This window comes from Geotrypetes seraphini, chromosome 7 (assembly GCF_902459505.1).
Source record: "Geotrypetes seraphini chromosome 7, aGeoSer1.1, whole genome shotgun sequence".
Lineage (NCBI taxonomy): Eukaryota > Metazoa > Chordata > Amphibia > Gymnophiona > Dermophiidae > Geotrypetes > Geotrypetes seraphini.
Window position 1 is genome coordinate 185,912,186 of NC_047090.1, and position 16,686 is coordinate 185,928,871.

At 52.2% G+C, this 16,686-nt stretch overlaps 1 protein-coding gene across 4 annotated transcripts in view; it reads left to right on the top strand.

Moving 5' to 3' along the window:
- Positions 1 to 16,686, top strand: part of GTF2A1 (general transcription factor IIA subunit 1) — an 81,181-nt gene that overhangs the window by 52,570 nt on the left and 11,925 nt on the right. For all 4 annotated transcript variants that reach the window (XM_033950933.1, XM_033950936.1, XM_033950935.1 and 1 more), the window contains exon 7: positions 15,290 to 15,604. In XM_033950933.1, coding sequence (XP_033806824.1) covers positions 15,290 to 15,604 — 315 coding nt within the window. The remainder of the gene's footprint in view (positions 1 to 15,289; positions 15,605 to 16,686) is intronic.

Genomic DNA, 16,686 nt, shown 5'->3' on the forward strand with positions numbered 1-16,686 from the left:
CTTCCCCTTCTCTTCATCTATGTGTACCATCTCTTCCTTTATTCTCCCCTATTCCCATCTTTTCTTAAACAGCATTTCTTCCCTCCCTCCTACCCCTCCTACCCTCCTACCCCAGGCTCCCTGTCCTTAGTGCCTTGCAAGCCGGCTGAAGGCAGTGAGGCAGCCCTGTCTGCTCTCACTATCTCTGGAGGGATTCCCCAAACCACGACGATAGGGGAAAAAGGATTCACTCTCAGCTGATTTTTTTTTTTTTTCAACAGTTGATGCCGGCTTGCTTAGCGTCTGGGATAGTTTAGGTTTCCCAGTCGCTGCAGGCCCTGGAGGGGTTATTTTTGGCGGGATCTTCGCCATTTTGACACATTTCCCTCCATTTTGTCTGCAACCTCAGGTGACCTTCCCCCTGTTTAGCAAACACAGGGGCAGGTTTCAGCAGAGACCCCCGGGGTTTTCTTCTCCTGATTTAATTTCTTTCTTTGTGCAGACAGTTGGGGGGTCCCATGTTCGCCTGGGGGGGGGGGTTTCGGGGGTGGTTTTTCCTTCCGCACTCCCCTGTGGTTTTGCCTCTCTTTTCGTTTGGTGTCCCCTCTTCCTCCTCCTTCATCCAAGCACCTGGGGGGGGGGTGGCTTGGATTGCAAATTGGTGGTCGGAGGAGCATTTTGGCATGAATGAGGATCCTCTGGCAGTGGGGCGTTGGGTTTCCCATCTTCCAGCGCAGAGGCATCCGTGGTGCGCCTTTTATTTAGAGGGATGCACTTTTAGACCCGATTTAGCAGGTCTCCTCAGTGCTGCTTTTTTGAAGATGCGCCACCGGAGACCCCGCGTATGGGGGCCCCTCTGCTTCAGGGGGTCTGTCCTGTTTTCCCGCTCTTTTCCTGTGCATCAGGATTTTTGGGATATCGTGCTGGCTCAGTGGGATATGCCGGGGGCGCTGTTTAGGTTGGCGTGTGCCCTGGCTTGTTGGTATCCCATCCCGGAGGGGGATAAGGCTTCCTTAATTTCGCCAGTGGTGGACGCGGTGGTCTCGGCGATTACTAAGCGGCATACCATGCCTGTTGCGGGTGGTTCTGCCCTTAGGGTCTCTGAGGAGCGTAAGTTAGAGACACTTCTTAAGCAGAATTTTGATGTGTCTGCCTTGGAGGTTCAGGCAGCTATTTGTGTGGGGCTGGTGGCTCGCACCGTGTTTCGGTGGTCTGAGTGTGTCCTGGATTGTGAATCTGATGACTGGTCCTTAGTGGATCAGGAGATGGCGAAGATTGAGATGGCTGCCTTGTTCCTCTCGGGTGCTCTTTCTGACTTGTTGCGGCCTACAGCTAAGTCTGGGGCTTTTAGTGGCTGCACACCGTACCTTGTGGCTTCGTGCTTGGTCAGCAGTTGCCGCGTCCCAAATTAACCTTCCAAAAATTTCCCTTTCGGGGGTCGTTTTTGTTTGGAGAGGACTTAGATAAGTTGGTTCAGACTCTAACGGACTCTAAGGTGTCTCGTCTGCCTGAGGACCGTGCCCACCCGGCATCTCGGGGTGGCCCTACCTGGGGGCGTCTGAGGGACTTTTGCAAGTTTTGCCCTGGGCGTCGGGCTTCTTCTTCCAGGCTTCCGTTTTTTCCCCGGTTGGCTCAGCGCTTGCAGTCCTTTCGGGGGGCTGGGAGACCCCACGCCAGTTCCTCCGCAGCCCGTCCTGTACGGAGGCTCTTTGCCAGCACCCATTTGGTTCCGGTGGGTGCCCAGCTGCGCAACTTGTTTCCCAAGTGGGCTGATCAATGGGTCTTGGGGGTAGTGCGGGACGGTTATGCTCTGGAGTTTGCTGTTTTCTGCCAGATCATATCTAGTCTCTCCGTGTCAGGCGGCATGGGAGACGCTAGCCTTTTGCCAGACCCTTCAGCGCTTGCTAGATCTCAGAGCGGTCGTTCAGTGTCCTCTCAGGAGTGCGGCACCGGCTGGTACGCCTTTTCATTTGTGGTGCCCAAGGAGACAGGTGATTTGCTATTTGGAACATCTGATGGGTTGCTCTATTCCCTTCACCCTCATTGGTTTTCTTTTAGATAAATTCAAGGCCTTCTGAATACAGCTACGATTTGGGAAGTTGTATATTAGGAAGGCTGGTTTATTGGCTAAAGAAATTTTGGGAGAGTGGACTTCAGCCCATGCCCCTTTCTATTGGACGTAGCGGAACCGCTTGCAAGCTCTTATGCTCCTTGAGAGGAGTCAGGTGCATGGCTCCTTTTAGACAAACCAAATTTTTCCTTCACACATAGGAGCCTTATGTGTACTCTGTACCTCTTAGAGCTCGTATCCAGATTATTAACACTTTGAAAATCTTGAGATTTTAAGGGTGTGTGACCCGTGGGAACCCTGGGTATTTGTTGGTTTTCTGGTTGTTTCCCCCTCTTTATTATTTACCTTCCCTTTTCCCTCCCCAACTCTTCTTTCTTTTTTTTTTTTGTTTTGTATTTGTGTGTGGGGCTATATATTGCATTGTTTGGGGCAATTTTTTTAGCCCGCCCTGTGCGTTTTATATTTGGGGTGGTTAGCGGGATGGGAATAACAAGAAAGGGGGGAGGGGTTTGTTATCCCAGGACAAGCAGGCAGCATATTCTTAACGCATGGGTGACGTCACCGACGGAGCCCCGGTACGGACCTTTTTAACTAGAAAGTTCTAGTTGGCCGCACCGCGCATGCGTGAGTGCCTTCCCGCCCGACGGAGGAGTGCGTGGTCCCCAGTTTCTTCGTTTCCGCGGAGCGAAGAAGACGCATGTGTTTTCAACAGCCATTGAAAAACTAATTTTTGCCTTCTAGCTCGCGTATTTTCTCACTTTTTTCCTATTTTTCTTATCGGATTCCCTTTATTTTTGTTTTCAAAAAAAAAAAACTCGTCGAGTTTTCCTTCTTTTTTCAGGCCGGCCCCGGCGGGGCCTGTTGCCACCATACAGGCCTCCTGATTCGATTTTGCAGAGGCCGTGTTTCCCTTCATGCCCCCTCAACCGGGTTTTAAGAAGTGCCAGCGGTGTGCACGCCCGATCTCCCTCACAGACCCACACAATTGGTGCCTCCAGTGCTTGGGTCCAGAGCATCGGGCTGACACCTGCACCCGCTGTGCTACGCTTAAAAAGCGTACTTTGAAAAATCGGCAGATCCAGCAAAATATTTTGTTTGGTACCGGATCTGCCATGGAACCGGCTGCGACGTCGACGGCACCACAAAAGTCGGCACTGACGACATCGACACCACCGGACCCTTCCTCGGGGTCGTTGGGCCCAGGTAAGCCGGCTAAGAAGCCTCCCACTTCCCTTGAGCGCCCTCCTGCCACCGTTGCGACACCGGCCCTCCCGGCACCGCACCGGCACCGCAAACGCTCCGCTCTGATCTCGGTGAGTGCCTCATCATCGGCCTCCTCATCGCCGGAGCGTAGAGCGGCACCTATGGTACTGAAGAAGAAAAAAGCGGTACCGGTGCCTCTCCTGGACGACCGCATCGCGGCCATACTCCAAACACAGTTACAGGAGCAGCTGCAACAACAGCTCCAACAACTGTTGCCGGCGTTGCTGGCACCGCACCTTCCGGTACAGGACCGGTCCGAGCCTCACACTGTCCCATCGGTGTCGACCCCCTCGGTACCGATTAATACTTCCATGCCGGTGCTCTTGGCAGAAACACCTACAGTACATACCCGTGATGCTGCCGACCCTGTCCGGTCCCAGGAACGACATCGGTCTTCCTCACCCGGTACCGCCTCGGTGCGCTCAGGCAAATCTCTTTCAAAGACCTGCCATGCCGAGCCCTCCACACTGATGTCCAAACGTACGCACCCCGACGTTAGGGACCCAGACTTGTGGGAAGACTCCCCTCACGGTACCAAGAGGACGCTTCGTCAACCGATGAAGAACCCTCCATGACCGACACCGTCTCAAAACCAGAGCAATCCTCTTTCTCCAACTTCCTTAGGGAGATGTCAGCAGCTCTTTCCATTCCCTTAGAGTCCGACTCTAAAAAGTCTCAGGCTTTCCTCGATGCCCTAGACTTTGAGCAACCTCCCAAAGAATTTCTGAAGTTGCCCGTCCACGACATCTTACGGGAAACTTTCTATAAAAACTGGGAAGCTCCCCTCACGGTTCCTGGAGCCCATCGTAAATTGGATAGCTTGTACCGGGTTATTCCAATCCCAGGGTTTGACAAACCTCAATTGCCCCACGAGTCCCTCCTGGTGGAATCTACTTTGAAAAAATCTCAGGGTTCCAGTGTATATGCCTCCACCCCTCCTGGCAGAGAGGGAAAAACCATGGATAAATTTGGTAAGTGCCTTTTCCAAAATGCCATGTTAGCCAATAGAGCCAACAACTACACCTTCCACTTCTCCTTCTACATGAAGCATCTGGTGCAACAGCTCTCCTCCTTACAGAAATATCTTCCTGAACGTAAGGTCCCTCTTTTCCAGCAACATATTTCCAGCCTCCTCCAACTCAGGAAATTCATGGTTCGCTCCATCTACGACTCATTTGAGCTGACCTCTCGCGCATCTGCCATGGCGGTGGCCATGCGCCGTTTGGCATGGCTGAGAGTCTCTGACCTAGACATTAACCACCAGGACCGCCTGGCTAACGCACCTTGTCTGGGTGATGAACTCTTCGGAGAGTCCCTGGACTCAACAACCCAGAAGCTCTCAGCACATGAGACCAGGTGGGACACTCTGATTAAACCTAAAAAGAAGACTCCACCTGCTCGCACCTACAGACAGCAGTCTTCCTACCAGCGCAGGTTCTCGGCTAGACCTCTCAACCCGCCTCAACAGCAGCCGTGCCGACCTCGGCAACAACATCAAACTCAGGCTCGCTCTCAGTCTCACCAACCTGCCAAGCCTCTACCTCCGTCAAAACCATCTCAGCCCTTTTGACTCTTTTCTCCAGGGCATAGCCAATCTCCCAACATCATTGCCTCTTACTCAGCCTATCGGAGGTCGCCTCCAACTTTTCCTCAGCCGTTGGGAGGTCATCACATCAGACCAATGGGTCCTCAACATCATTCGCCACGGCTACTCTCTCAACTTCCAGACTCTTCCACCAGGCAATCCTCCCGTAGAGTCTGCTTCTCACTCCTCCCAAACCCCCCTCCTCCTGAGGGAGGTCCAATCCCTCCTTTCTCTCAATGCCATCGAAGAGGTGCCTCCGGACCAATGGGGTCAGGGATTCTACTCCCGCTACTTCCTGGTTCCCAAGAAGACAGGAGACCTCCGTCCCATCCTCGATCTCAGGGACCTCAACAAGTGTCTGGTCAAAGAGAAGTTCAGAATGCTCTCCCTGGCCACGCTTTACTCTCTTCTCTCTCAACACGACTGGCTATGTTCCCTAGACCTCAAAGAGGCCTACACTCACATCCCCATCAATCTGAATTCACGTCGCTACCTCCGCTTTCAGATTCAGCACCGCCACTTTCCATAGCAAAGCAGCAGATGAATCCAGAGACTAGTGGGTATAGCTCACATCGACCAGCAGGTGGAGATAGAGAACTGATTAACAGTTGGCCTTAAAGCCTGGTGTTCCTTCTGTTGATTCAGTTTTGCTCTATCTCCCAGCAGGGATGGAGCTATCCTTCTAGCTCCTGGTCTCTGCCTGCTGCAGGATAGATTGAAGTGGTGTTCCGTTAGGATTCCTCTGTTGAGACTAGTTCTCTTCAGTAGGTGGGGGTGCCTGGCTGATTGGTGCCGGCTTTGGGAGGTACACCTGGGCCCTCCCAGGTCCCTGCTCCACCCTCCCCTCCGTTGGATAGAGGGGTTCCTTTCCAGGTGCAGGAGTGGCTGGCTTCTTCATTCCAGTTTAAAAAAAAAAAAAAAACCGCGTCGGAGCTTTTTTGTCAGGCCGAGGGGGGATGGCTGCAGAGGCTGGTCAGCTGTGTTCGCGCTGTGGAAAGCGCCGAACACGGTCGGGTCCTTGCTCTGCCGGGTGCTTGGAAGCACCGGCAGACGACCCGTTTTTGGCGGCTTGTGAGGCGGCCATGTCCCGGGTGCGGGAGTCTTGCGCAATGTCCCCGCCGCTCGGAGTCGATGCAGGGTTACTGCAGGACTCGGCCACGGATGACAAGAGTGAGGCGGCGGGGGAAGAGGCGAGAGCGCTGGAGGCCGGCGCGGCCCCTCCCCTCGGCGCGGAGCAGGGCGGGGGAGTGCCTCTTAGCTGGAGTGCATTTTCGCCCGAATTTGTGATGTTGCTCCATCAGGCATTTAAATTACAGAGCTCGCAGCCTACCCAGCTGGGGCTGGGGGCCGGGCGGTCCCTTGCGGTACCCTCTACCTCTACGGGAGGGGAGGGGACAGAGGCTAGACCCACTGCAGGGGCAGCAGGATCCCCGGGGCAGTCGCAGGGGGCTAAGAAGCGCAGGCTAGTGTCTGCGGAGGCGGTGGATATTTTGCCCAAGTCACCTTTCTCCCTGCCTGAGTCGTTGGAGGAAGGGGAGCTATTGGATTGGGACACGGAGAGTAGCCCGGGTAGGGAGGGGGATGACCCTACGGCTATCTGGTTGTTCCATAGAGAGGAGCTTTCTTCTTTTATTTCAAAGGCTTTGCAGAGTTTGAACATTGCTCAGGAAGATGCCAAGGGGTCCGGTAACCCACTGATGGCAGGTACACGTAGGCCGCCTAAGGCCTTTCCGGTCCATGAGGCCATGCAGGAGCTGATATCGGCGCAATGGGAGGCGCCGGAGGCCAGTTTGCGTGTGGCAAGGGCCATGAGGCTCTTGTATCCGGTCGAACCGACCGAACTGGACAAGTTTAGGTTGCCTAGGGTGGACGCTCTGGTGGCAGCGGTGACTAAGAGAACTACCTTACCGGTAGAAGGGGGCGTGACACTTAAGGATGCTCAGGATAGAAAGATTGAAGCATCCCTAAAGATGTCCTTTGAAGTGGCTGCAGTTACCTTACAGGCCGCAATCTGCAGTTCTTACGCGGCGCGGGCTTGTCTGCAGTGGTCACAAGGGATGACCGATAATTTGCTGGAGTCTGGGGGTACTATCCCTTCGGAACTGGCTGATTTGGAGTCAGGCTTGGCTTATTTGGCGGACTCCTTGTATGATATTATTCGGGCGTCTGCGAAACAGATGTCTCTGTCTGTGGTTTCACGCAGGTCCTTGTGGCTCCGTCATTGGGCGGCCGATGCAGCGTCCAAGCTCCGGCTGGTGAGACTCCCGTTTAAAGGGGGTTTATTGTTTGGAGCGGAGTTGGATAAACTGGTAAAGGATTTTGGGGATACCAAAACGCAGCGTTTACCAGAGGACAGGGCTAGGCCCCCGGTAAGGGCTGCATCGTCTAGACCGCGTTTCCGGGATGTTAGGCGGGCCAGGGCTGGTAAACCTTTTTCCAGGTCTGCATCTGGCCCGTTCTCTGCTTCGAGACCTCGGTTTCAGCAGAGAAGTTCCTTTCGTACGGCGAGACCCTCTTCAGGGCAGTCGGCCCGTACCCCGGCCAGTCGCCCTCCACAATGACGGGGGCTTGGCTCCCTCTGCCCTGCCCTTAGGGGGTCGGCTTTCGGCATTCCGGGCGGAGTGGGCCAAAGTCACGTCCGACCAATGGGTGTTGGACATTGTTCACGAAGGGTACAAATTAGAATTCGCCGCTCCCGTCGTAGATTCTTTCTTGGTGTCCCCGTGCCGTGGCGCGGCCAAGGGATCCGAGGTCCGCAGGACACTTCAGGGGCTGCTCGATCTGGGGGCGGTGGTACCGGTGCCCCCGGAAGAGGTAGGCCGCGGTATCTATTCCCTTTACTTCATTGTACCAAAGAAGGGGGGGTCCTTCAGACCAGTGCTGGATCTCAAAGGGGTCAACAGATTCCTCAGCGTGCGCCATTTCCGAATGGAAACGGTGCGCTCGGTTATTGCGGCGGTAAGACCAGGAGAGTTCCTCACGTCTCTCGATCTCAAGGAGGCGTACCTCCATATTCCGATTTGGCCTCCGCACCAGCGGTATCTGCGGTTTGCGATTCTGGGCCAACATTTTCAGTTTCGGGCAATGCCCTTTGGCCTGGCGACGGCTCCCCGCACATTTTCCAAAGTCATGGTGGTGGTAGCCGCTTTTCTACGCAAGGAAGGGATTCGGGTACACCCTTACTTGGACGATTGGTTGATACGCGCCTCATCCCGGCAGGAGAGTTTGTCGGTGACGCAGAGAGTGATCTCTCTCCTTCAGTCGTTGGGGTGGATTGTCAACTTTCCCAAGAGTGTTTTGTCCCCATCGCAGTCTTTGGTGCATCTGGGGGTACGGTTCGATACGGCTCTGGGGAAGGTGTTTCTACCCCGAGATCGGGGGGAGAAATTGCAGGCTCAAATTCGCCTCCTTCTCGGGTCGCCCAGACCTCGAGTTTGGAATTATGTACAGGTGCTGGGCTCCATGGTGGCGACTCTGGAGGTGGTTCCCTGGGCCCGGAGCCACATGAGGCCCTTACAGCAGTCTCTGCTCTCTCGCTGGTCCCCAGCTTCTCTGAACTACAATGTGCGTCTCCAGTGGAGTCCTCGAGCAGCTCACAGCATGCGCTGGTGGCTCCAGGACTTGCATCTTTGGAGGGGCATGCCGTTGGCCACACCGGATTGGGTGGTAGTTACAACGGATGCCAGCCTGCAGGGCTGGGGAGCCCAGTGCATGCAGACGTCGGTGCAGGGAATTTGGTCTTCCCAGGAGGCTCAATGGCCCATAAACTTGCTGGAGTTAAGAGCGATCCGGTTAGCGCTGCGGGCGTTTCAGGCCCTAGTTCACGACAAACCGACCAGGATCTTTTCGGACAGTGTCACGGCGGTCGCGTATGTCAATCGGCAGGGGGGTACCCGGAGCCCGCAGTTAGCCGAAGAGGCAAGACATTTGTTTCGATGGGCAGAGGTGCATGTTCCGCTTCTGTCGGCGGCACACATTGCAGGGCACGAAAACGTGCAGGCGGACTTCCTCAGCAGAACTCTTCTCGATCCGGGAGAATGGGAGTTGTCGGCTCGAGCGTTCGGACTGCTAGTCCGTCGTTGGGGGTTGCCAGAGATGGATCTCATGGCCTCTTCCCGCAATGCGAAGGTGCCTCGGTTCTTCAGCAGACGCAAGGAACAGGGATCGGAGGGGGTGGACGCATTAGCTCTCCCGTGGCCTCCGAATTCCCTTCTTTATGTATTCCCGCCTTGGCCCATGATAGGGCGGGTGTTGCAACGCATCTCTCGCTTTCGAGGCAGAGTAATCCTGGTGGCTCCGGATTGGCCACGGCGGCCGTGGTACGCAGATCTGATGCTGCTGTCGGTAGGCGAGCAGGTAGCGTTCCAGGTAACTCCGGACTTGCTAACTCAGGGTCCAATATTCATGGAAGATCCGGGCCGCTTTGGTCTTACGGCCTGGCTATTGAAAGGTCAAGGCTGAAAAAGAAGGGCTATTCAGAACGGGTGATTTCCACCCTGCTTAAGGCTAAGAGGATTTCAACGTCAGCCTCCTATGCGAGGGTCTGGAGAATCTTTGAGGCATGGTGCGGAAGACACGGAATTGCGCCTTTCCATGCTTCTCTGCCGGCTATTCTTGCGTTCCTGCAGGAGGGCGTAGAGAAAGGGTTAGCGTATAACTCTTTAAAGGTTCAAGTATCGGCCATTGCCTGTTACAGGGGCCGGGTGGCTCGCTCGGCTCTCGCTTCGCAGCCGGACGTGGTGCGTTTCCTCAAGGGGGTTCAACATATCCGGCTGCCGGTTAAGCGAATTTGTCCAACTTGGAACCTTAAGCTCGTCCTTGGGAAATTGCAGGGGGCACCTTTTGAGCCCCTGTCAGCGGCCACTTTGAAAGATGTCACGCTAAAAACAGTTTTTTTGGTGGCGATGGCTTCAGCAAGGCGAGTATCGGAGCTGCAAGCGCTTTCTTGCAGGGAACCCTTTTTGCGTTTTTCGGAGACTGGGGTGACGGTGCGTACGGTGCCGTCCTTCCTGCCTAAGGTTATTTCATTCTTTCATGTGAACCAGAGTTTGTTCCTGCCATCCTTCAGGAAGGATGATTGGGGGAAGCGTTTTTTGTCGGTACGGCTACTGGATGTCCGCCGTATGCTTCTCCATTATTTGGAGGTGACTAATGATTTTCGCCGGTCGGACCATCTCTTTGTCGCGTTCGCGGGTAAAAACAAAGGGATGGCGGCATCTAAAGCGTCCATTGCGCGTTGGGTCAAGGACACTATTGCTTCGGCGTATGTGTTGTCAGGGAAGAAGGTACCGGAGCACCTTCATGCTCATTCCACTCGGGCTTTGGCTACATCTTGGGCGGAGTCCGGGGGGATGTCATTAGAGGAGATTTGCCGGGCGGCCACTTGGTCGTCAGGGAATACTTTTTCAAAGCATTATCGGTTAGATGTAGCGGCCCGTTCAGAGGCGAGTTTTGGCGCGGCAGTGCTGGCAGAGGCGGCATTGGCGTCCCACCCAGTTTGAGTTTGCTTTGCTACATCCCACTAGTCTCTGGATTCATCTGCTGCTTTGCTATGGAAGGTAAAATTATGGTCATACCTGTTAATTTTCTTTCCTTTAGAAGCAGCAGATGAATCCAGAGCCCCTCCCCAAGTGCACGGGCTGTGCGTAGGGTGTTTAGGTCATTAGGTTAACCGGGGCTATGGTTGGTAAGTGTATTATTTCATGACTGAAAAAAAAAATAAAATAAAATAAAAAAGAGAGAAAATATCAATGGTATTCAGAAGAGAAAGACACATTTTTTACTGGAATGGAGTTTGTGGCTGCTCATTCTCCTTTCGGGATGCTTGGGCAAAGTGCATAACTGAATCAACAGAAGGAACACCAGGCTTTAAGGCCAACTGTTAATCAGTTCTCTATCTCCACCTGCTGGTCGATGTGAGCTATACCCACTAGTCTCTGGATTCATCTGCTGCTTCTAAAGGAAAGAAAATTAACAGGTATGACCATAATTTTACCATCAGTACAAGGTACTACCCTTTGGCCTCGCATCATCGCCCAGGGTGTTCACCAAGTGCCTTATTGTGGTGGCGGCCTTCCTCAGGTCTCACAACCTCCAGGTGTTCCCCTACTTGGACGATTGGTTGGTGAAAGCAACTACGTCTCCACTTGTGCTGCAAGCCACTCATCACACCATCTCTTTCCTCCATCTCTTGGGGTTCAAGATCAACTACCCCAAGTCGCATCTGCTTCCCACACAGCGACTTCAGTTCATCGGAGCAGTTCTCGACACCACTCTGATGAGGGCGTTTCTCCCCTTCGACCGACACCGGACCCTGCTCCACCTCTGTCGTCAGGTGCTCCTTCATCAAACCATCCCAGCTCGACAGATGATGGTCCTCTTGGGCCACATGACCTCGACGGTCCATGTACTTCCTCTGGCACGACTCCACCTCAGGACAACTCAGTGGACTCTAGCCAACCAATGGTCACAGACCACGGATCCTCTTTCTCATCCCATCTTTGTGACATCGTCTCTTCAGCAATCTCTTCAATGGTGGTTGAACTCCTCCAATCTTTCCAGGGGTCTACTCTTTCATCTACCCAGTGATCATAACCACGGATGCCTCCCCCTATGCATGGGGAGCTCACCTGGGAAATCTACGCACCCAGGGACTCTGGACCCCTCAGGAGCGTCAACATCACATCAATTTCCTGGAACTCAGAGCCATGTTCTATGCTCTCAAGGCCTTCCAGCACCTTCTCTGCCCTCAGGTTCTTCTCCTGTGCACAGATAATCAAGTCGCCATGTACTACATAAACAAGCAAGGCGGCACCGGATCTCGCCTCCTCTGTCAGGAGGCTCTCCGCATCTGGACCTGGGCCACGGCCCACAGTCTCTTCCTCAAGGCTGTCTACATCCAGGGTGAACAGAACTCCCTGGCCGACAATCTCAGCCGCATCCTTCAACCTCACGAGTGGACTCTGGACCCTCCAACACTCCGCTCCATCTTTGCTCGCTGGGGCACTCCGCAGGTGGACCTCTTTGCAGCTCCTCACAACCATCAGCTGCCCCAGTTCTGTTCCAGACTCTTCTCTCCTCACCGTCTGGCCCCAGATGCATTCCTGCTCGACTGGACGGATCGGTTCCTCTATGCCTTTCCTCCACTCCCTCTGATGTTGCGGACGTTATACAAACTCCGCAGGGACAGGGCCACCATGATTCTCATCGCTCCTAGGTGGCCTCGCTAACACTGGTTCTCCCTCCTGCTTCAGCTCAGCTCCAGGGAGCCCATTCCTCTTCCTGTGTTTCCTACTCTACTTACGCAGCAGCAACAGTCTCTACTACTTCCCAATCTGTCTTCGCTCCACCTGACAGCTTGGTTTCTCTCGGGCTGACTTCTCCAGAGAATCTGTCTCAGCCTGTCCGTCGCATTTTGGATGCCTCCAGGAAACCGGCCACTCTCCAATGTTACCATCAGAAGTGGACCAGGTTTTCCTCTTGGTGTCTCCTGCATCATCACGATCCCACCTCATTGGCGGTGGAAACTGTACTGGACTATTTGCTCTCTCCGTTCGATGCTGGCCTCAAGTCTACCTCAATCAGAGTCCACCTCAGTGCCATCACTGCGTTTCATGAGCCTATCCTCGGAAAACCTCTCACGGCTCATCCTCTGGTTTCCCGGTTCATGAGAGGCCTCTTTAATGTCAAACTTCCTCTGAAGCCTCCTCCTGTCGTCTGGGACCTGAATGTGGTTTTATCAGCCCTCATGAAACCTCCTTTTGAGCCTCTTGCCACAACTTTCTAACATGGAAGGTGCTTTTCCTCATTGCCATCACCTCTGCCAGGAGGGTTAGTGAGCTGCATGCACTGGTTGCTGACCCACCTTTCACGGTTTTTCACCATGACAAGGTGGTTCTGCGTACCCATCCTAAATTTCTTCCCAAGGTGGTCTCTGACTTCCACCTCAACCAGTCCATTGTATTGCCTGTCTTTTTCCCTAAACCCCATGCTCATCCTGGGGAACAGGCATTACACACGCTAGACTGTAAGCGGGCCCTTGCATACTACCTTGACCGTACCAGGGCTCACCGCTCTTCACCTAAGCTCTTTTTGTCCTTTGACCCTAACCGTCTGGGGCGCCCTGTCTCTAAACGGACGCTTTCTAACTGGCTTGCTGCCTGCATTGCGTTCTGTTATGCTAGGGCCGGTCTCTCACTGGAAGGTGCTGTCACGGCCCACAGGGTCAGAGCTATGGCTGCTTCTGTGGCTTTCCTCCGCTCCGCGCCCATCGAGGAAATCTGCAAGGCTGCCACTTGGTCCTCAGTTCACACGTTCTCTACTCACTACTGTCTGGATGCCTTCTCCAGACGGGATGGACACTTCGGCCTATCTGTGTTACAAAATTTATTTTCCTAATGACCAACCATCCCCCCTCCCTCTCTGTTAGCTTGGAGGTCACCCATGCGTTAAGAATATGCTGCCTGCTTTTCCTGGGATAAAGCACAGTTACTTACCGTAACATGTGTTATCTAGGGACAGCAGGCAGATATTCTTACGTCCCACCCTCCTCCCCGGGTTGGCTTCTTAGCTGGCTTATCTTAACTGGGGACCACGCACTCCTCCGTCGGGCGGGAAGGCACTCGCGCATGCGCGGTGCGGCCAACTATAACTTTCTAGTTAAAAAGGTCCGTACCGGGGCTCCGTCGGTGACGTCACCCATGCGTTAAGAATATCTGCCTGCTGTCCCTGGATAACACCTGTTACGGTAAGTAACTGTGCTATACTGATCCTCAGGGCCCATAAGAGCCCAGGGCCCTGAGGCGGATGCGACAGCACTCTTATCTTATTTTGTAGTTGGGATTGGGGATAGCTGTGACCTAATAGTCAATTTTGTTTGAAAACTGATGATAATCCTCTATTACTTGGTCAGTTATGACTTTGTTTCTGTTACCATTGTATGGATGACTGCATTTTATATTGTCTGCTTTCCATTATCAATAAAAAGGTTATAGACTGGTCCTCGAGGGCCGGAATCCAGTTGGGTTTTCAGGATTTCCTCAATAAATATGCATTGAAAGCAATGCATGCAAATAGATCTCATGCATATTCATTAGGGAAATCCTGAAAACCTGACTGAATTCTGGCCCTCGAGGACCGGAGTTGCCCACCCCTGTTCATGATGATTTTTCTTTTATACTTTTCATATTTATTTATAATCAAACAGATCACTTATTTGCAATCATTTGATTTGTGGAGTGCCTCTCCCGGCAATGTCCATGTTTCACTTGCACTTCTTCAGGGTCGAGGCTCCTTCAACGTACGTAAAGTGCTGATCGCAAAGCGGGATCGCTACCGTGCTGACAGAGTACCAATTTATGCTGAGAAATTTGTGGAGCACGGTAGCCATCTTGCACCTCCTCTGCCCCCTCCTTCCTGGTTTTATTTTCTCTAATCTGTGTAATTTTGAAACTACGTGCTTCGTTGGCTGGCTGAGCATTAAAATAAATTTAATTTTAAAGAATCTTAATAGTTTGGTTTTATCTCCTGCCGTAAAGTTACTTTATTGGACTAAAAATGATTTCTGACCATCTTTCAAGATATAATTTATTTTTTCATGCTCAGATCATTTATTCACAGATTAAGTCATAGATTGGCATGAATGAATTCCACTTGCTAATAAATGTGCATCCCTTCCAAATACACAGTAGTAGTTTTGTGTAGGAAAAACAATGTCTGTTCTCTTAGGCTTCCGCGACTGGCGAATGAGTGTAGCAGGTTTCCGGGTCTTGCTGTGTCTGTGTAGAAAGAACCAACATTTCAGCCATCGGGGTATGCTGAGGTCTGCAGTGTGTCTTTCACCGACCTGATTGAGAACAGGGCAAGTCCGTAGGTCGAGAAATTTGAATTTTTGGCAGGAAAGTTTGTAGGCTGACCTGATCAAGAACAGGGAAGTCTGTTGGTCGAGAAATTTGAATTTTTGGCGGGAAAGTTAATTGGAAATCCATGTTTGAATATTGGATATTGGCAGAGCATTCGGGACCCAATTTTTAATATCCGGAGAGAGAGTCTGAGGTCCCACTTTTAAATTCTGTCAGAAAAGAGGCTGGGACTTTTTTGAAATAGAGGAGGAAGGCGTTTGTCCTGGACCCTGTTCTCAATCAGGTCCATGAACCCACTATATATAAAGACACTGCAGACCTCAACATACCCTGAAGAAAGCCACAGCATGATGGCTGAAACATTGGTTCTGTCTACACAGAAGCGGCAAGACCCGGAAACTTGCTACAATCAAAATAATGTCTGTTGGCATGATCGTTGAGATATGACTAATCTAAAGTATTTAAATCAAGCCATTCAATTCACTTTTTCACATCAAAGGTATAACTATTTTTTTTTGCTTTTTTGGTTAGGTATTGGCTCCTATTTCTGGAGGAATCCCTCAACAGACAGGGGTGATCATCCAGCCTCAGCAGATCCTTTTTACAGGAAACAAGACCCAGGTTATCCCTACCACAGTAGCAGCTCAAACATCGGCACAAGGACAGATTACTGTAACAAGCCAGCACCAGCAGCAACAGGCCCAGCCACAGCAGCCATTGGTACTACAGGTGGATGGAGCAGGCGACACGTCTTCTGAAGAGGAGGAAGATGAAGAGGAGGACTATGATGACGAAGAGGAGGAAGACAAAGAAAAAGATGGTGGTGAGGATGGACAGGTTGCAGAGGTGAGTGCAAACATATCTACAAAATGTGACCATACATAAGATCTATGTACCTTATATACTCGGATATAAACAGATTTTGGGGCCAAAAAATGGGGGTCTTGGTTTATATTTGAGACCATGCCACCTGCCCCCCCCTCTTGGACCCTATTGCAGGCCTCCCCTGGGTCTACCTTAAGCCCTGGTGTTCCAGCAGAGAGACAAAACAGGAGGAGTCCCTCCTGTCCTGGACGACTTTAAAACTTCCTGCCTCCCTCCCACCTCTGGAAAACCTGCTTTGAATGCCTTGGTGATCCAGCAGTGAACCAAGATAGGAGCGATCTTCCTATGCTCCTACCTTGTACAGAGCCACTATCTAAAATGGCTTCGGTGCGCTTCTAAGGTCTCGCAAGGTTGCCGCAAGAACTCTCTGGAGCCATTTATTTTTTGGACTGATCGATAGAATGCTAGGAATAATAAAGAAGAGGATCACGAACAGATCGGAGAAGGTTATCATGCTGCTGTACTGGGCCATGGTGCGCCCTCACCTGGAGTACTGCGTCCAGCACTGGTCGCCATACATGAAGAAAGATACGGTACTACTCGAAAGGGTCCAGAGAAGAGCGACTAAAATGGTTAAGGGGCTGAAGGAGTTGCCGTACAGTGAGATATTGGAGAAATCGGGTCTCTTCTCCCTTGAAATGATGAGACTGAGAGGGGACATGATCGAAACATTCAAAATACTGAAGGGAATAGACTTAGCAGATAAAGTTCACCCTTTCCAAGGTAGGGAGAACGAGAAGGCACTCTCTAAAGTTGAAAGGGGATAGATTCCGTACAAATGTAAGGAAGTTCTTCTTTGCCCAGAGAGCTGAAACACTCTTCCGGAGTCTGTTATAGGGGAAAACACCCTCCAGGGATTCAAGACAAAGTTAGACAAGTTCCTGCTAAACTGGGACATACACAGGTGAGGCTGGACTCATTTTAGAGCACTGGTCTTTGACTTTGGGGCCGCCGCGTGAGCGGTCTGCTGGGCACGATGGACCACTGGTCTAACCCAGCAGTGGCAATTCTTATGTTAGTTTTTCATAAACCAGTATTAAGCT